Below are 21345 nucleotides of genomic sequence, written 5' to 3' on the forward strand. Positions count from 1 at the left end.
GAATGGTTGCACAGCATTAGAGACGTCCTAAATGACAATGAAATTTTCACTTTAAGATGTTTAATTCTGTTACATGAATTTTACCTCCATTAAAAAAAATTCACGTATCTTTTCTAAGGATTTCCTCCGATAAAATGAAGAAGTAATAAATTAAAAAAAGAAAGAGATGTGAGATTCAGGAATCGGGGTCAAATCAAGGAGGCTAAGGGATCTGGTAGATGACAAGACATGGGGATCACATGACAAGTGTGCATCAGGTCTGACGCGAACCCAGGCCAGGTGGGAGCAAGACAGAGGGTCCAGAGGAGAGATCCTTAAGAGCAGAAAATCACTAGGCTGCCTAATAGATCTGGGTGTATACAAAAAAGATTTGTAAAACTGGTAGAGAATTTGGGGTGGGAATTAGTGAAAATACATGAAAAGCTTACAAAAATTATGAATTCTAGTGAGAAATGTAAAAGTATACTACATGACTTAGTTATAAACAGCATTTTCCTACTCATTAAAGATCTGAACACTGAAGATTTATATAACCAAAATTAGAACGTAATTATCTATTGTATTGGGAGCATATGAGAAAGGACGTGTGTGTGTGTGTGTGTGTGTGTGTGTGCGCGCGCGTGTGTGTGTGTGGTGTGATGTTGACAGGTAGTTAAAGGGAGTTCAGTCCTAATGTTGCAAACTGAGAACTCAAAAGATAATGATTATAGCTGAAAAAAAAAATCTAGAAGCACTAGGATTGGAATGTTATTTAGAGAGCAGAAGGTAAATGCCCCTAGAATCCGTTTAAGGAGTTCAAAGTGGTTTCCTTTGGGATGAAGGAATTGTAGGTGCTTCTCAGAACTTTTTGGCTCTCCACGTGCACATATCAAAGTTGAGCTTTTAATAACTAGATTAAAAGAAAATGTTTAATGCCAAAATAGATTGGATGGGTGCACACTGCATCATGACAGCCTTGTGGGGCTTGGGTTAGGGACAGGATGAGATCAGGGCCCGAGGACCCACGAGGGAACTAGAGAGGATTTCATCTTTTGTTTTTTTATTTTTTATTTTTTTAATATGAAATTTATTGTCAAATTGGTTTCCATACAACACCCAGTGCTCATCCCAAAAGGTGCCCTCCTCAATACCCATCACCACAAAAGGCCCCGAATAGCCAAAGTAATTTTGAAGAAGACCAAAGCAGAAGGCATCACAATCCCAGACTTTAGCCTCTACTACAAAGCTGTAATCATCAAGACAGCATGGTCTTGGCACAAAAACAGACACACAGACCAATGGAATAGAACAGAAACCCCAGAACTAGACCCACAAAAGTATGGCCAACTAACCTTTGACAAAGCAGGAAAGAATATCCAATGGAAAAAGTCTCTTTAACAAATGGTGCTGGGAGAACTGGACAGCAACATGCAGAAGAATGAAACTAGACCACCTTCTTACACCATTCACAAAAATCAACTCAAAATGGATGAAGGACCTGAATGTGAGACAGGAAACCATCATCATTTGTTTTTTTAAAGAATAATGCTCAAAGGACGAAAGGTTCACAATTATTCATTCCAGGTTGTGGGAAAGCTGGTAAATTGCTTTGGTATTTGTTCAATCTGTACTTTTCCGTATAGCTAACATTTCTTAAATTAACATATGTTAATGAACTCTATAATCAGCTTCACAATCCAGGATGGAAAGCTACCTGAAGGATGGTTTACACACACACACACACACACACACACACACACACACACACACACACGACTGCTGAGCTACTAGCTTAAAACGAAGGGTCTTTTAAAAAATGTCTGCAGAATTCATAGAAATCCGGCATTCTGGTCAAGGGATGAGTAACAGTGGACCCATGGGGCTCTGTCTTAGTTCTCTGGAACATACCTGGAGGCCGTGGTCTTTTCTAAGGTGGTGCATATTCAAGGAATGGTGATGAGGGACGCAGGAGACTGGTGGCCCTGAGCGATGCTTGCAGACATCTCTGGAAGACTGTCCTTTACAAGAGAGGCTGAGGGATGACTGGTCCAGCACAAGTGGTCCTTATTACTGACAACATTTTTTGCTCACCTTCTATGAGGATGCTGTGATCGCATTTAAGTTTCCTTTATGCAATTTACTTTCCTAAATGCAATTTTTTATACCTGTTTTCTACTTTTGTAAGAAAGATAAATAACAAAGAAAGCCAGAAAAATCTGTTCAAAAGAGTCATTTCCAAGGTATCACACTGAGAGAATGTGGATTGGGTCTCCTGCATTTAACTGCATTTTTATTACTGACTGCCGAGAATGGCAACCTCACGCTTAACCAGCAGTACAGATTATTGCTTTCGGTTTTTCAGTGTGCTTATGAAATCACAAAAACATGTAATGTTTTTGTTCCTGTTGCTTATTTCACAGATCTTTAGAAGTCCCTTTTTTTTTTCATTTAAAAAGGGTTTAGTGAGGAGCAATAAAAGTATAGACTTAGTACAACGGATAACACACTTTTTCTTATAAAGATATCTAGCTGCTTATACACGCATGCACATGTACATCATATGGGTTAAATTACTAGAGGAAATAAAATTTTTAGAAATTGCAACGTTTTCTGATTGTTAAGCATATCAGCTAGCTTTAGGGTATTAATTTTACTCTACTTATATTAATTGAAGCCCAAGCTTCAGAATAGTGGGGGATAAACGTTAAACTGATCTAAGTAAAAGGGTTTCTCCTTTATTCCCTCTTCTGGAAATAAGGGGAGAGAGGTGTACAGAGAAAACAGTAAGCCCCCCAGCCCCCACTATATACCCTTGAAGTAACCAGCTCACAATTCTCAGTATCACTTAGAAAAGATCATCTGTACTTCTATATAACATGAGGCAGACGGAACATATAATTATCCATATTTAATTAAGGGTATATAAACCCGTGTTACCTGGGATCAATATGCCCTGTGGTAAGCTACTTCCATCAGATTCCATAAAGGAACATTGTTTTGCATAGCTTTCTAGGAACCCGTCTATCGCACAAAACAAGGCCGATCTGTGGAAGGAAGCTTACCAAAGTCACACTGGGCACGTTAAGGAGAAGGAGCAGAACTGGCTTGTCCGGTGTTGGAATTTCTCCGGCCAAAAAACACAGGTGCGAACTCCCTCCCTGCCCCTTCCTCCCCAACCTAGCCTCCCCAGTCGCTGCCTTCATCAAAAGGGTGTTTTGAAACCGGGAAAGGCAGGGCGCCGCCGGCCTCCAAACACCGCCTACGCGCACCGTTTCTCGGCGCAGGCTTCGGCGTCTAGAGCGTCAAGGCTACGCATCCACGCACGTGCCAGGTGGAAACTCCACTCCTCCTCTTCCACGCGGATTGTGCGCAGGCCCACCGCGGGCGGCCGACGCTGGGCCAGCCCTTGGACGGAGCCCATCCCCGGGCGCGGGATGGAGGAGGGCTCCTACCTTTGCTTCCCGCCGCCGCCGCCGCGTCACTCGGCCCGAACGCGCGCAGCTGCGCCCCGCCCGCTCCCCCGGTCCTCCCCGGGGGCTTCTGCCCTCGTCCCAGGCCCTAACCGTGCACGGGAACGGCCCCGGGCCCGCACCAGCGCCCCCCCCCCCCCCCGCGCGCGGGGTCTGCAGCCTCCGAAGGGATGTGACCCATCTGCCGGCGGAGTCGCTGAGGCTAAAACCTGCGACAGGTTCGGTGACCCGGAGACTCCGATCCGGGAGGCGCGACGCTCAGCCTCCGCCGCCAAAAGCGGCGGCGTCTGCCGCCCCCTGCCGGCCCGGGTCGGCGCGCGCTTTGCTCAGCAGCGTTCCAGAAAAGCGGAGCACCTCCAAGGCACGTCCAGAGTAAAGGCCGCCTGCCGCGTGGGCCGGAGTTAAGTCTCCCTGCCTCAGAGCGGTGGCCCCAGGCGCTGGGATCGCCGCGGGAGGAGGTTTCAGGGCTGCGTCGCTGGAAACTCCAAGCCCTAGCGGGAAGCTAACTTTCCACATTGAGCACGTAACATAATCTACTTTATCTCCTCTGGTTTACCGTCTCTCCAGACGAGCAAGCCTCTGCAAAATCGGGCTTACGAAGAAGTTTTCTTCGGAGAAGCAAATGTTGGCTGTGCCGATTCCCTGCCTGGGAGTTGTTGACCGCATCGAACTGATGCCCTTAAACGCATTGGAACAATCAATCAGGAAGGCGATTTGAAAAGGAACGTTCCATTCGACTGAACAGGTTTCTACTTGAGCACCAAGACGCCCTCTGCAGGTTTGGGGATATAAAAGAGAAATAAAATGAGCCGTGTGTTTCCTGCAGGAGTTCAACTCAGCTTGGCGATGTCCATCCCAAAAGCAGGAAGCAAACCGAACTCTGCACAACCAAGAGGCAAACTCAGTGCAAGAAATTAAAATGTGCAGACCTGAGCAGATAGTCCCGGGGCAGTGGCCCCAGAGTAAGTTGGTCTAGGCAGCACCCTTTAGGCAGTGGCCTCTGATTTGGATTCTGCTTTGTCTACCTGTCCTTGGCTTTGCCTCATTGCTGCAAATGCAGCAGGCGCTCTATAAATGCTTATTTATGGTTGATGCAATGGTTGATAACTTTGGTGGATAATGAGAAGCTGGAGGCTTTCTGCAGCAGTGAGGCTGAAGGGTCTGGCTGGGGCATTCAATGCCCTGCCAGTCCCTACCCCAACCAGCCTCACTAGCTGTGTGACACTGGACCCGTTATGAACCTCTCCTCACTCCTCGGCCATCAAAATGCAAATGATAATAACAGTGCCTCCTTCTTAGGATCAGGATGAAGGGTAAGTGGAAATAACGTATGTGAAGTGTTTAGGGTGGAGCCTAGTACATAGCCAGTACTCAATCAAGTGGTGCTATAATCCTTTTTGTTACCACTGCTGTTCCTTCTTTCCCCAAGTTGCAATGCACTAGTTAATAGCAGTCACTTGAGGGGCACCTGGGTGGCTCAGTCGGTTGAGCGGCCAACTTCGGCTCAGGTCATGATCTCGCGGCCTGTGAGTTGGAGCCCCGCGTCGGTCTCCGTGCTGACGGCTCAGAGCCTAGAGCCTGTTTCAGATTCTGTGTCTCCCTCTCTCTCTCTCTCTCTCTCTGACCCTCCCCCGTTCATGCTCTGTCTCTCTCTGTCTCAAAAGTAAATAAACGTTAAAAAAAATTTTTTTTAAAAAACTAAAAAAATTTTTAAAAAAGCAGTCACTTGAAACCCAGATATTTGGGTAGGAAGGTGGCCAATTTCCACTGGCATAACACTGGACAAGTGAGTTTCAATTTCCTGAGCTATAAAATGGCAATGATTATAATAGCAAAGGATATGGTGGTTATTTCGTGATGTGACGTTGTACTTAATTCGTAGAGTTGATTGTGCCCAGTGCAGAGTGGACAAGCCTACAGTAAGTGGTAGCTAGTAGTAAAACAAATTTTTTGTTTAATTTTTATTTATTTTGAGAGAGGGGGCAGGGCAGAGAGAGGAAGAGAGAGAATCCCAAGGAGACTCTGAGCTGTCAGCACAGAGCCCGATGCGGGAGTCGAGCCCACGAACCCGTGAGTTCATGACCTGAGCCAAAGATCAAGTGTCAAATGCTTAACTGACTGAGCCACCCAAATAAATTTCCCAAATAAATTTTTTGAAAGGCTGTGTTTAGACTAACCACCAATGCTTAATTGTCCCCTGAGGTAATATTCACGTCTTTGTCTCATTTCACTTTTCCATCCATTTACTTAGCAGAAGGTTAATACTTAGCAAATTGCCAGTGTCTGAACTCTGTGACACGAAGGTCAGTGACTGTGTACGGCACTTTGTCTGAAGGGCCTTGAGGACTTTTGCTGGTGATGACCGGTGATTATGGCCTGGGTGGGTGGAGGGTCTTGTCAGAGAAACCAAACCCAGTAACCTTTTAGCTCCGGCAATTATTCGGATACGCCGCTTGGTTTTGAGAAGTTGATCAAATCAAACTGAACAATATTTGCGATAATCTGGCACTCCTTGCTGACAGGAAAGGATTCTGGAAGGAACGGGGCTAGAGACGCGTGGCAGGAGGCCGGCAGTGAGATATCGGGTACCCATCCCCTGTCTGTATACCTTTTCAGGACGATATGCACACCCGTTACTGAACTGGAACGCAGACTTAGCAGATGCCTTTTACTCTCCGGGCGCCCTTCGGGACTCAGGAAGCCAGGCTGGAATGATTCAGAAGAGGGTTTTTAAAAGTCCAGGGAACTACTTTCTGTTTCCGTGCTCTAAGACTAAGCACCAGAGAAACTGCTCTTTTGTGAAGGTCAGATGATCCTAGAAAAGGAAGGGCCCTACCTTCTTTTCTTCACACATGACAACTTATTCTTTTTCAAGGAACCCGGAGCTCCCCAGTTTGTAGTATACCCTACCTTAAGTCACAGCCTTTAGGTTAAAAGGTATAATATTTATCAAGCACCCCCTCCAGTCATCTGACCCCATTCTGATTTTCCACTCTTAGCATCCTCCCCCCGTGCTCTTGGTCTAACCATGGCTTTCAACAGCCAGGCAGGTAAAATGAATCCTGATGAGAGCCAGTTACAAATTTTTATTTTATTTTTTAACATTCATTCATTTTATTTATTTAAAAATATTTTTTAGTGTTTATTCACTTTTGAGAGACAGAGAGAGACAGAGCACGAGCCGGGGAGGGGCAGAGAGAGGGAGACACAGAATCCGAAGCAGGCTCTGGGCCCTGAGCTGTCAGCACAGAGCCTGACGATGGCTGGAACCCACAAACTGTGAGATCATGACCTGAGCCAGAGTGGGACGCTTAGCCGACTGAGCCACCCAGGCGCCCTGATATTCATTTATTTTTTTGAGAGAGAGAGAGAGAGAAAGAGAGAGAGAGAGAGAGAGTGTGTGTGTGTGTGTGTGTGTGTGTGTGTGTGTTCATAAGCGGGGGAGGGGCAGGAGGGGAACAGAGGATCTGAAGTGGGCTCTGTGCTATTAGCTTAGAGCCCAATGCAAGGCTCGAACCGACGAACCGGAAGATCACGACCTGAGCTGAAGTCAGAGGCTTAACCAACTGAGCCACCCTGGCACCCCAGCAAGTACAACTTTTAAAAGCATAGTCACTAGCAAACCAAAGTATTGTCACTTTTGCCAGCCACACAGAACCACATTCACTGTCACTCTTCCCTCTGAGCTGTCTCCACCCCTCCAACCCAGACTCAGTCGGAGCAGCTCAGGCCTGGGAGATGTTTCCGGCAGGGATGAAGGTGCCGGGAGCCTGCCCCCTGGGCCAGGGCACCCACGAAGATGTGATCCGAACAGGCTATGCTTCATTCTCCCAAGAGGCCAGAGGGGTCGCAGGCCGCAGAGTCCAGGCCACCTCTCTGGGCAGCCAGTCCCGGGGCTCCTCTCAGTCTCCGTGAGGAGGCTCACGGACTGGCTCAAAACAGCCTTACCTCCTCTCGTCTCCTGCCTGTACCCTCGTGCCGCCTCTGCTCTGGGGACAAAACAGAACCCTGAAGGGGCTCACTCAGTTTCCTCGGGGAAACTGCAAACTCCCTGTCAGCAGAGAAGGGTTCTCCCTCTCCTGGTGCTTGGCTCGCGGCCTCCTCTGGCACCTCAAGTCGGTGTCCTCTGCTCTGGCCTCCTCATCACCCATGCGCTCTCCCGTCAACCCCACAATGTGGCCTTTGCCCCACGCTCCCTCCAGCCCCGACTCTGTATCTTCCCTCTACTCCCTCGCGGACCCACTTCCTGAAAGAGCCGTCTCCACGTTGTTTCCATCTTATCTGCCACCGACGCTTCAGCTGTGGCCTGGCGCCCCCTCCCCCCTGTCTGCTGCCCCCCTCGTGGCTGAGCTCAACGAACATTTTTCAGTCCTTATCCTTGTAAAGGGACATTTCGGTCGAGTAGGAATTGGAGCTCCTACAGCACTGAGGAAGAGAGTCAGAGTGTCCCCCAACTGATCTACAGCTGGGGCTTGAGTACAAATGCAGAGCTGGGAGGACCCTCTCACCCTGTCTTCACCTCCCCGATTGGCCTGGGGACAGAGGAGCCACCTGGGAGAAAACTACTGGGATGTCCACACTCTAATGCCTGTTGACGTTCAAGGATGTAAAAAGGTGACCAACTTGTGGGAAACCAGTCAGGCTTCCTGGGAGAGAACGTACCATGAAGGGGAAAAGGACCTTATACCAGAGGTCTACCCCAATACCATGATATCAAATTGGAGGGACTTTTGGTTCAAGGCAGAATAAGGCGCTAATGCCAGAAGTCCATTCGCATCCTGACACCATAGTACCGAAACACACGTACTTGAATATGCTTTGCAAAAAGATTTCGTGTTTATGATAACTGAAGATTGGAACACTTTGGACCCCCCAAGGAACTTTGTGTTGTTATATCCCTGAATGAACGTAACGGGTGGGAGATGTTATCCTTCCATTAAGCCAAAACCTCCCTCTCTGTGTGCAATGACAATTTGGAGTTAATTGTCTGTGAGCCACTGAGGATAGATGAACAAGCTCCTTTACCTAACAAAGGCGCAGTGATATTGAGGTGCTTTGACACCAGTAGCGGAACGTGGGTGAGAACAAATCTCTGGCTCTACTTTCTTTGGAAGCAGATGTGCTTGAAGCTCTTTGGGCAAACCGTAAGAATCTGATCCGTGTCTAGGTGGGAGAGGGAAGCGTTTTAGCAAAGTACTTTTGTTAAGCTATAGAAAGAGCTGAATTATGAAACACATGTCAATAGATCCAGATGTACAGTGAAACCAATAAAGCTGAGGCTGCAGGGTCCCCTGCAGCAGATTGTGTTTTTTCCAAGATGGCGGCAATAGGACTGCCCATCACGTATGCTCTTCTTACAGAGTGAGGCCAACGGTCTTCCCACTGACAGGTAGGCCCTACGTGTTGTCCTTTTGAGTCTGGGCAGGCCTGTGACCATGATGCGTATACCTTCCGAGCTAGGTCTCAAAGAAGCTATAACTTCTGCCAGATTCTCTTGGAACCCAGCTGCCACACGGCGAGGAAGCCCAGGACACATGGAGAAGCTACAGGTGTTCTGGCCTGTAGTCCCAGCTGAGGTCCCAGTGACAAGACACCTTTGAGAGGAATCCAGCCCTCACCACCATCTGACTGCAACATCGGAGTGACCCTAAGTGAGAGAACCACCAGGCTAAGCCCAGTCAACTTACACAGTTGTAGGATATGATAAAATAATTGTTCTTATTGCTGTGAAATGGATCACCACATTTAGGGGTGATCCATTCCATCGCAGTAAACAATTTTAACAGGCCCCTTGGAGGCTCTGCAAGGGCCCCAGCAATGTGTCCAATGTGATCACATGCTTTTGTAAGATTTACAAAGGTAAGATATTTTAGCCACAATTGGTTAAAATTTCTGTCTCTTTCCACCCTGACTTCCCCTCTGTCTCTCCAAGTGGCATTAGAGTAGATGTGGGCATTTTGAGGATTCAGCTAAAGGCAAATTGAATTGGGGTTCATTTAACTTGGGCTCAATGTGGTGTATTTATGTGCTGTCGACTCACTTCTGTGTTAAGTTACTACTGTAAATAGCTTCCAAAATATTTCTAACAACCGCTGTCCCGGTTTGGGGGTGTGACAGGAGTGTGTAGGACTATAGACCGTATCATGACAATGCGCTATATGGCATGTGGATTTGAAATGTACAAAGTTAGAAGAGAGTCTGTGGGAATTATTCCAAACTTTACAGCTCAAACATAAGAATAGTTCAACAGATGGGGCACCTGGGTGGCTCAATCGGTTGAGCATCGGACTCTTGGTTTTGGCTCAGGTCATGATCTCACGGTTTGTGAATTCGAGCCCCGTGTCGGGCTCTGTGCTGACAGGGTAGCACTTGCTTGGGATTCTCTCTCTCTCCTCTGTCTGCCCCTCCCCTGCTCATGCTTACTCTCTCTCTCAAAATAAATGAATATTAAAAAAAAAAACTTTCTAAAAAAAAACAGTTTGACAGAGGCTTTCCTAGATGTGACTATTATCCTGAAAATTTATCTTTTATTATGAATAATAAGCTATGGAAGCTGAAACTTTTACAGTCTATCAATAATAAAATGTAAGGGAAAGAATGAATTATTTTTCTATTCTCTCATGGGATCTGATGTTACAAAACCATTGTTATATGAAGATTCAATAAAAAATTAGCCAAAAAGGTTAGGGAAAGAGCATTACAGAGGTGGCTCGTGAATTTAATAAAAATATGCTATGTTCCTAGGTTTCTTATATATTTGGTGATAGCAGTGGACAGGGTGAACTTTTGTGGGAGGCCAGACCCTTTTGAGATTGGCATTGTTGAGACGCCCAGCTTTAAAGCCCTGGATTCCCTTGGTTTCTCTGAACCTCTGGTCAGTTCTCTCCAGCTAACTGGTCCCCGTAACCTAGAGGGGCGTCTCTTTCTCTGGGACCTCCCGTGGTCCCTCTTTCTTCTGTCAGGGCACCCTCACCCTACTCTCATTTCAATGCCATGGTCCTGCTGCAATCCCAGATTCTGCATCTCCAGCCCACACCTCTTTCCTAGACTCTAGGGCCAGACAGTAAATATTTTATGCACCTGCTGGGCATCTCCCCGCCTCTGTCCACCTCAGCTCGACGTTGTCCTGCAAATGTAGCAGTAGCCAGTAGTCAGTTGGTGGGTGTGGCTGTTTGCCAATGTAACAGGATTTATTAAAACAGGAGGCGGCCCCAAGGGCTATATTTGACAACACCTGCCTTCGGCCCAAATATCCAGTTACTTCTGGAAGTTTCCCTGTGGACTTTCACTAGTTCCCAAACACAACGTCTCCAAACAGACTCGTCTTATTCCCTCCCAGCTCTGTGTTCCTTCTCAATGAACTATACCACTGCCAGGTGCCCAGGACAGAAAGGCGGGCACGAGCCTTGGTTCCATCCCCGGAGTCAGTCAGTCACCAAACCCTATCAATTCTGCTTTCTAATCATCTCCCTAATGTCGTCGCTGTTCTCTTTCTCGGCTGCCTTCTTTGAGACCCCTGTGTCCTCCCCTCCTTCCCCCCTGCTTCTTACAATCCCCTCCCACTCTGCAGGCAGAAGGAGGGTGCCACTCTTCCAATCTAAAACCCTTCCGTGGTCCCTGCTGTCTGTCGGTTAAAGAACCCCCTGCCGCAGTGTAAGAGGCCAGCGAGACTGGACCCCCCTCAATCAGCCACTGGTTCCCCGTTTCAGCCTGAATGCCTTTCAGTGGCCCGGACCTCTTGCCTCCGGGACTTTGCACATCTATTCCTTCTTGCTTCTCATCCCTCCCACTTGTCTTCTAGGGCTCTGCTCAATGTCACGTCCTCGGGGAAGTGTGTGCTCACTTCTCAAAACAAGCCAGGTGTCGCTCTGCCTGCTCCGTGTAGCCTGGGCCTCAGCAGGGCTGAGCACTCACCATGCCACCTGACAGCCCGACTAATCAGCGGCCCCGTGATCCACAGCGGCCCCGTGTCCATCAGGTGGGAAACTCCCTGAGAGCGGGAATCGGGTCTTACCCACTCGTCTACCCAGCTCCCAGCACGGAGCTAAACACTGTAGACACCGGAGAGGCTCTACCCAGGAGGGCCTGGGTACAGGCCAGGGTGCCTGGGTGCACCCGGCACAAACCCCGGCCTCCACCCCACCTTCCTGCTTCACTCAGGGACCTTCCCACACTTCCGCTGGACTGTGGAGTTGGTGTGGCTGAGTGGGAGACGAGGGAGGCGTCATCATGTGGGGCCCGCTCGGTTTGGGTGGTGTTTTGCCTGTGTGCAGAGGTGTTGGGTGTCTGAGAGGTGGGACTCCTCCAGCCTCTGGATTCCAAACCCGTGTGTGGGGGCTCCTGCTGCCGGGTAGCTCAACCAGACCTTAATAGTCGTCTTGGCCTTGGAAGAGGGGGCAGTGGAGGTGGGGGAGGGGGCCTCTCCCATTCCACTCACGCTTCCCCTGCGCTCACAGAAATCAGCCGAAGGCTGAGTCCTGCCTGCTGATTTAATATTTTGGTAGTCCTTTTAAATATTATGGAAGCATTTACCTCATCCTGGGTCCTCTTAAATATATACATACATGTCCGAAAATATATATATATCTCCAAATATATATACACATGTACCCAAAAATATATACACAAGTATCCAAATATATATACACACATATGTAAATACACATACACACATAGCCAAATATGTACACATGTAGCCAAATATACACAAATATATAAACATATATATGCATATATAGATATATGTTTTTGCTTTTTAGCTGGAAGTCATTATAAACATACAATAAGCTACAAAAATAATGCTGAGAGATTTGGTATCGCCATTACCCAGCACCCAGCTCCTCCAAGGGTAAAAACTTGCATAACTGAAGTTCATTGTCAATACTGGGAAACTGCTCTTGGTCCAGCGTAATGAACTAGTCCACGGACGTAGCTCAGATTTCACCAGTTTTGATATAGACTCATTTTTTTCTTAAAACATTTTTATGTTACGTACATGTTTTGTGTCTTCCAAGTACTATGAAGAAAGATTTTTGTCATAATTAGCTTAGAGAATAACGAATTTTAAAGATGGAAAGAATGACTTGGCTTCTCTCTTTGTTTTATATGTGGTGACTCTGGATCTCAGAACAGAAAGGATGTTTGCCTGGATCTCGGGGGAGTCCTAGTGCTGACTCAGTGTGAGCTGGTAAATTTCTTCTCTGCTAATATTTTTTTGAGGCGGATAAAAATCTAATGAAAAGGTATCCCAATGAAGGCTAATTTTGTTTTTCCAAAAATGAATAAACATCTTGATTTCTGCAAACACAACTCAATTAAGAAAATATTGCCTTGCTGAACACTGAATTAGTCAGTCAGATCTTACTTAGAAAGTGCTCCTGGACTGGTTACATTTTAACCCCTGAGCTAACTGAGCAGCCCTGTTATCTCTTTACGGGAGCTGATACGTATCTCATTCCATAGTGCCAGAGACTAAGGAACAAAGGCTAACAGATTTGAAAGAAAGGTCGGATTAAAGAAATGAAAGCCACCTTCCGGTTAATGAGGACATGTTTCCTAGGTCATATGTCCTAATAAAATAACACAGTAAAAGCACTCTGCAAATTGACATGCGGGGCAAAGAAAAACTTGCCTAGAACCTTTGCAAAAAGGAAGGTATACTTTGTTTGAACCCTTACTGGATTAATTAATTGTTGCTAGTTTCATTTTGAAATATATGGTCTTATTGGGGATACTCAGAGAATGGTCATGGCAAAGAAATGAGGTGTCTTAGAATGACAGTTCCCAGGGGGCAGAGCCTGGGCTGGAAGGAACCCTACTGGGGCTGGAGGAAGGGGGAGAGTCAGTAGAGAAAGGTGACCCGCGCAAATGTCAGGCCAGCAACACAAGGCCCAAGCAATGTGAAAGCAAGTCCCTGGGAAGTTGTGACCTGGCCACAGCTTCCGCTTTAGGCAAAGTGGGGGCGGTGCCACCGAAGGGGAAACTGCCTCACTCTCCTGGTAAGGTTGACCTGGCCTCGTGTTCATAACTTACCTCTCGGGTTCTTGCAAGGAATTTGCCGTTGTAATGCCTGAAGGGAAGGTACTAATTCTCCTCTTCGTAAGGGAACCTGAATGGATCTTGGTGGCAGGCCCCGTGCTGCAGAGCTAAGGAAATTAGATTCATCTTCCGTCTAACTTTGATGTCCTTGTTGTTGGCTACAAGTATAGCAGAAGTCTTCACAAATCTTAGATGCAGAAGTTTCCTGGAGTTCCTTTGGGTAGGGACTGTGATTTGTACCTTTCATGTAATCTTAAAGGAGCCCAACACACAGTAGGTGGTCAGTAAATATTTGATGAATTGGGGGCGCCTGAGTGGCTCAGTCGGTTCAGCATCTGACTCTTGGTTTCAGCTAAAGTCATGATCTCACGGTTCGTGGGTTTGGTTCGTGGGTTCGAGCCCCCATCGGGCTCTGTGCTGGCCGTGCGGGGCCTGCTTGTGATTCTCTCTCTTTCCCTCTCTGCCCCTTCCCTGCTCACACACACTCTCTCTCAAAATAGTTAAAATTTTTTTTTTATTTTTTTTTTAAACTTTTTTTTTTTTCAACATTTATTTATTTTTGGGACAGAGAGAGACAGATCACGAGCGGGGGAGGGGCAGAGAGAGAGGGAGACACAGAATCGGAAACAGGCTCCAGGCTCCGAGCCATCAGCCCAGAGCCTGATGCGGGGCTCGAACTCACGGACCGTGAGATCGTGACCTGGCTGAAGTCGGACGCTTAACCGACTGCGCCACCCAGGCGCCCCTCAAAATAGTTAAAATTTTTAAAAAAAACTTTAAAAAATACTTAATGAATTGAACTCAATAAGAATGCACATCTCAGAATGTATTCAACCTGCTGAAAGTATAGAGAGATGATCTCTTTCTTTTATCTCTTTCCTCAGTTTTTGCCATTCTTTCAAGTTGAAAATGACTTATTTTGAATTAATTGTCTTTGCAGCTTTGAGCAAAAACCCCGCCCAACATCCTTCTAAGAGTGCTGGTGTGAGACTCCTATGAACTCTCTAGAATAGTCCATTGCTTTATGCTTACGCTGTGCCTGTGGAGCTAAATCATGGAGGACCATGCCATAACGGAAGTCTCTATGCCTTCAGTCTGGTACACACCTGAGCAATACATTCCTCTTTGCTCTTCTCTTTACACACTACAATATCTGATGGCACATTCACAAAACCCTGCTTCATGTTTATCTGAGCTCTCATGATGCTGACACGTTATGAAGGTGAGGAAGAATGTATAGGCAGAAGACCATAGGAGGGCAACCTGATTTACAAAATAACAGGTGTAGAATCAAATCATTCAAGAAGCTTCCAGGAGGAAAGGGGACAAAAGGCATACCACCACCACCCAAATTAAAAAAATCAAACAGGAAAAGGAAAATTACATGGATATAGAATTTCTTGATGACATTGTTCCTGATGCTTTATCCATAAAGCAGTAATAAAATATTAAGTTAAAAAAATGTTTATTTATTTATTTGAGACAGAGACAGAGACAGAGAGCATGAGTGGGGGAAGGGCAGAGAGAGAGAGAAAGAGAGAATCCCAAGCAGGTTCCTCTCTGTCAGCACAGAGCCTGATGGGCTTGATTTCATGAACCATGAGATCATGACCTGAGCTGAGATTAAGAGCTGGAGGCTTAACCGACTGAACCACCCGGGTGCCCCAAAACTAAAATATTTTAAATGGAAATAAATGCATACTGGAAACATTATGTATCAGAAAAGTCTGTTTTTTTTCCCCAAAGAACTTTCTCAAACACATCAACATAATCCCCCTAAAAGACTTTTGGAACATTTTTAAGAAAAACAGTCTGCCCGGTTCTGACTCCTCCACTTGCCTCCACGCTGTGTCCCCTTTAGTAAACCAGGCCACTTGGGGACAGGGAGGGGTGAGGGGGACACAAGAGTTTGGGGAGAGAAGAAAGCCAGGAGGAGGTAGAAAACCGGGAAATGTGATCAGGTCCTCCCTGCCGCTCACAATAGTCTGCCTTCTTATTCTCCAGCACGTTTTGTTCCGGAGAATTCCGCAGAGGACTTGGGTCCCAGGGAATTTAGCAAGAGGTTCCACCCAAGACAGTTTGGTGACGACCTCTACACTTTGCTAATTTACAGAAAGGGATTTCATAGCCTAGAGTTCTTATTTCACAATTAAAATAGAATCCATTCCACTCCTCGTAAATATTGGTGAACGCTGAAATAGGAGGGGTTTAAAAAATTTTTTTTAAATGTTTATTTAGGGGTGCCTGGGTGGCTCAGTCGGTTGGGTGACCGACTTCGGCTCGGGTCATGATCTCGCAGTTTGTGAGTTCAAGCCCCAGGTCGGGCTCTGTGCTGACGGCTCAGAGCCTGGAGCCTGCTTCGGCTTCTGTGTCTCCTCCTCTCTCTACCCCTCTCCTGCTCATGCTCTGTCTCTCTCTCTCTCTCTCTCTCTCAGTAGTAAATAAACGTTAAAAAAATTAAAAAAAATATTTATATTTGAGAGGGAGACAGACAGTTCACGAGTGGGAGAGGGGCAGAGAGAGACGGAGAGGCACTGTGAATGTCTTTGGGGGAAAAGACGAATGTTTTTATAGCATAATTTATAATCATGGAAAGCATGTGAGTCCAGGGGGCATAAAGAAATTTTGATAAGAAAATATTTTAACTTTCGTAGTAATTTCCATATTGTTTGGTAGGCCGTGGGAATATGAATGCCAGTGCCCTAGCTTATGCTTATAATCTAAGGCCTACACAGTCTGGGTCTATTAGCCTCAACCGTTGGCAGCTAAATAACCTTGAGAAAATTAAACTTTCTGAGCCTGGGTCCCCTCCTCTAAAGAGGGGGTGTTAATATTACTTGTTTTGAAGCGTGAGTGAAACTGTGCGTATGTACCTCTTAGGAGAGTGACTGGCCTAGGAAAGTTCTCAGCAGAGGTTGGCTATTAGCATGATTGTCTTTCTTTCTTTTTGCCTCCCATTTTACTCAAAGCCAGGGAAGGAAAGTGGGGAGGAAACCGGAGGGAACGGGGAAGATGGTAGGCTTGGTGGGGAGAGGACAGGGGTCGGGAGATAAGAAGGCAGCCTGGGGCGGTGGGAGGGGGGGAAGGGGGGAGGAGGGGAGGACGGCTTTCACCACTTCCCAGCATCTATTGCATACTTGGCTCTCAAACATTGTAAGGTGCTCCAGCCGAGGTAATGTTTGAACCCTTCGGAGCACAGTGGCGATGGGCGTCTCAGAGAATAATTAACTCCATGCGATTATCTTGTTTGTGGATGCGTTTTCTCTCCTGTAAGTCAATAACATCTCGGGATTGGGACACCCAGGTTTCTGGGCACTGCTGGCCGGTCCCAAAATGGAACACAAGGAAGTCATCCTTCTACTTCTTTTATTTCTGAAATCAGGTAAGACAGAGGGTGTGTTTGTTTTACTTTAATTAAAATGGTTTTCCTAGCAATGTCCTAAAGATAGATCGCATGACGGCTTTCTGGGCAACCTGTTTAATTTAGCTTTTGATTCATGAGAGTCCCAAACCAAAACCTACGTGCAAGGTTGAAGAGTTCTCTAAGAACTAACTTTCATTTCTCTGTGAATGCTAAAGACCAGTGGGCAGAGGAAATAATGAACGACTTTTTAAATCTAAAAGATTGTACTTGGGGGCGCCTGAGTGGCTCAGTCAGTTAAGCATCCGACTTCGGCTCAGGTCATGAACTCATGGCTTGTGAGTTTGAGCCCCGCATCGGGCTCTGTGCTGACAGCTCGGAGCCTGGAGCCTGCCTCCGATTCTGTGACTCCCTCTCTCTCTGCCCCTCTCCCACTCACGTTCTGTCTCTCTCTGTCTCTCAAAAAATAAATAAACGTTAAAAAATTAAAAAAATAAAATAAAAGATTGCACCTCAGTGATGGTTGCTAGAGTGGAAATAATAGCCCACGGAGGCGAAAGACCCCCAAAGTTGTGGGCCCCCTCGCCAGGCCCTCAGTTTGACTGAGATCATTTTTGTTAGTGTCCTGTATTCTCTTCACTTTTAAATGTAAGCGGTGAACTATCTCTTTGACTGTGTTCTTTGACCATTCTGTGGTGGTCGTCACCAGTTCTCTGCCTGCTTCGGCTTTAAGAGAGTCTTCCACACGTGTAAGTTTGCTTCTTATGCGTGGAGAAATCACGGCCATCGATGTGCAGAATGATGTGTGCATGGGGAAATTTAACAGATACTCACGTAGCGCTTGAGGTAGACCAAGCACGTTTTTATACATACACACACACACACACACACACACACACACGTGTGTGTGTGTGTGTGTGTGTGTGTGTGTATGTGTCCTTAGATACTACTAGCTTATTCAGGTGGTATGATAGGTAGGGTAGTATATGCATCCCCATTTGACACAAGAGGAAATCCACACTTAGGGAAATTATGTCATTTCTCTTTTGACCCGACTCCCAAATCCAGGAAGCGAAGAAACCAGAATTTAAACCAAGGCTTTTCCAGAAGGAATCTGGTGCTCTTCTCACTTTTCAACTTTGTTTAAACTGTCTTTAAAATATTCTAAGCATGTCCTTGTAGGTTTGGGGTTTTTTTTTTGGACAGCTTTATTGAATTACAATTCACATACAATTCACCCATTTAAAGCATACAATCCAGTGGTTTTCAGAATATTCAGAGTTGTGCAACCATCACCACAATACATTTTTGAACATTTCCATTACCCCAGAGAGAAACTCCAGGCCCCTTGGCTGTCACCCCTAGTCCCTCTCCCCATCCCTCTACCTCCATTCCTACCCAGCCCCTGGCAATTGACAATCTACTTTCTGTCTGAGTTGCCGATTTTAGACATTTCATATAAATAAAATCATGCATTTATGATGGTAATTCTTCGTATAAACAATGCATAGATACTTGAAATTCGATTTTTAAATTCTGCTGGATAAAATTTTATAGGCTGTACTTTAAATTTTTTTAATGTTTATATATTTTTGAGAGAGGGAGACAGAGTGAGTGGAGGAGGAACAGAGAGAGAGGGAGACACGGAATCGGAAGCAGGCTCCAGGCTCCGAGCTGTCAGCACAGAGCCCGACGTGGGGCTCGAACCCACGAGCTGTGAGATCATGACCTGAGCCGAAGTGGGACGCTTAACCAACTGAGCTCCTCAGGCAGGCACCCCACTGTAGGTTGCACTTTAGAGTTAAATGTGCTTGAAGTTAGCAGATCCATTTAAAGAAATACCAAAGAAATACAAAACAGAAGATTGAACACAGTGATTTTTTTGTGGGCAACGGTCCTGTGTGGGGGTGCAGGTCTGTGTCTTTTGTGTTAGCCTACGGAAAACAGGACCCAGAACACCATGAACCAATACAGTGGGTCACATCAGAATGGGAGAGCAAACTCTTCTGCAATAGAATAAACATAAGTTTTTGTCAACCTGGCAGGGGGAAACTTTCATAGACTCTTTTTGAAAGGAAGGCATTTACTCTGTTTCCGTGGATGTGTTTCATCTTTCCAGGGCACAGACATGACTGGGGAGAGGGAAAAAATATTCTCTTACAGCCATTCTTGGTGGTTTAATAAACCACTAAGACTTTCGTTTCAAACACACGAGCACGGGTGTATGCATACGCGTTACAGTGATTGAACAAACAAAAAAAAAACACCCCACCACATTATTAACACAATACATTTGCTTTGGTGGCAATATACATCTACATTTGGCCTAGAATATAAACATACTTTCCTGACTAAAAAGATGTGTTTAATATTTCTTGGTCAACCAATAAATTGTATTACACCCCACTGCTATATAGCCCTGCAGTTAAAGAAAATAACGTGGGAAAACTTTTCAAGTGAGAAAGAAAAAACTGATCTCTTTTGGGATATTGCTTTGAGATATCAACTCCTCAGGTGGTCTCAGCAGCTTTTTGCTATGAAATATAACAACACAATTAAAGGTCACTTAATTAATGGGTAATATAAATGGAAATTTTCTTGTCTTGGTATCATTCATACACCCCAGCCTTCTCAACTTTCTGAGAACTCTTCAGAAAGTTTATGTCTTTATAGGATATGCTTTCCAGAGTTACTGTGACCGCCATATTTGTTTTGTAAAATCACATCCCCATCTATAGAATTCAGCGAAGCACACCTTTTCTTGGAAATGAAAGCTCAAATTGGGGGGAAATGCAGGATGAAGGCACGGATATGGGTCTAAAATTTCTGCTTCTCCATAATCCTTTGAAACATTTTTCCAGTGCTTTCTGGTGCATTCGATGTAAATTACATCAGCTAACTTCCTGTTCCATTGCCACTTTCCAGTTTAGAGTATCCTAAATTGGGGAAAGCAAATACCAGAAGGAAGGGAGGGTGGCCTCCGGAAGATGGCTTGTCTCCACCTGCTAGCGTGCGTTGCCTCTGTGCCCCAGGTCTCTCCAAGGTGGGCGGGGAGGGTCTTTCAGAGAATGAGGGGCTGACCTCTAACGGTACTTCCTAGTGGATAATTTTCATTAGCATCCAAACAAGCTCTAGAATGTCTCAGCTTACACAAAAATTCCGTGAGGGCACATGCCCTCTGGGAAAAGCTGCTTTCACAGCCTGGCTTCTGAAGACTTGCCTGCTCTTGAGGCTCCAGGGCTCCCGTCAGTCTTCAACCCGCTCAGCCTGGCTTCCGTCCTCACCACTCCCCTCCAGCCGGTCAAGGCCGCCATGTTGCCTAATCCCATTTAGGCAAACTTTAGGCAACTTTGCTGTCTTCGTTTTATTAACCTCTTCCAGCCTGTCACCCTGGGAACATCACTAGGGTTCCACACCAAAAGCAAAAAGTGGGGAGGCCGTCGTCTCTGGGTGGGGAGTCAAGGTATCAAAGCCAGTTCAGCGCTGCCTGGAGGCCTCGAGACAGAGAACACTCCTGTAGCTCCTGTGGGAACACTCTCTGAGGTGGCAAGGGCAGAGCAACCCTGGGACAGATTCTTTGCTTCAGATTTTATCTTCTAGAAAAATCAAGGCCAGTGCTCGTCCCAGGATCTGCTTTTTTATAATTTCCTCAGAAATGCCAGATACTTGTCATCATTGTGGGGAAAAAATGATTTCTCTTTAATTAAGAGCAAGTGTCACTGTCCTAAGCCCAGTATAAAAATGACCTTGTGTGGTAGTTGAGACGTAGTTCAAACCTTCTTTATTAAAATCATCAACTTGCTGACGTGGAACCATTCAGAGAATGTCTGTCTCATCAGTTTAAGTAACAGAGTCGCAACCAAAGTTTATAGTGTTGGAAATCAAGGAATGGCCTCCAAGTTGGGTTCACATCCAGCGAAGGACAAATCAACATTAGTAATTGCTAACATAGTGGCCACTGGTGGTCTCTTACTGTTCTATCATGGTGTGGCAATCCATAGCAAACAAATCGAATTTTTCTTATTTAAGGTTTCATGCTCATTAATGTAGCAACAGAAGTTGTTAAATAATTCTAATCTTTTTTTTTTAATTTTTTAAATTAGTTTTCTTTATTTTGGAGAGGCGGAGAGAGACAGAGCGCACGTGGGGGAGGGGCAGAGAGAAAGGGAGACACAGAATCAGAAGCAGGCTCCAGGCTGTGAGCTGTCAGCACAGAGCCCGATGTGGGGCTCGAACTCACGAACCGTGAGATCATGACCTGAGCCGAAGTCGGTGGCTCAACCGACTGAACCACCCAGGTGCCCCAATAATTCTAATCTTAATTAACCAATTGGTCCGGTTGATCTTTTAGTAGAATGCAACCCAATGATGGAACTGTTTTGCTGACTAAACATTCTTATTCATGACACCCGTCTGCTTTCCAAGAAAGCAGCAAGTTTTATTTGGTTGATGCAAAGCAAATAGATGATTATGAAGTCATGATAATTGAACCATGGT

The 21345-nt window shown here is 45.9% G+C and overlaps 1 protein-coding gene across 2 annotated transcripts in view; it reads left to right on the forward strand.

The window, feature by feature from the left end:
• Nucleotides 1-16820: 16820 nt before the first annotated feature.
• The window catches only part of PLG (plasminogen), a 42105-nt gene continuing 37580 nt past the window's right edge, over nt 16821-21345 (forward strand). For both annotated transcript variants that reach the window (XM_047102404.1, XM_047102405.1), the window contains exon 1: nt 16821-16869. In XM_047102404.1, coding sequence (XP_046958360.1) covers nt 16821-16869 — 49 coding nt within the window. The remainder of the gene's footprint in view (nt 16870-21345) is intronic.

Source organism: Lynx rufus, unplaced genomic scaffold, assembly GCF_022079265.1.
Source record: "Lynx rufus isolate CCGP_SWC_20201006 ecotype Redwood Valley unplaced genomic scaffold, mLynRuf1.p SCAF_6, whole genome shotgun sequence".
NCBI classification, from domain to species: domain Eukaryota; kingdom Metazoa; phylum Chordata; class Mammalia; order Carnivora; family Felidae; genus Lynx; species Lynx rufus.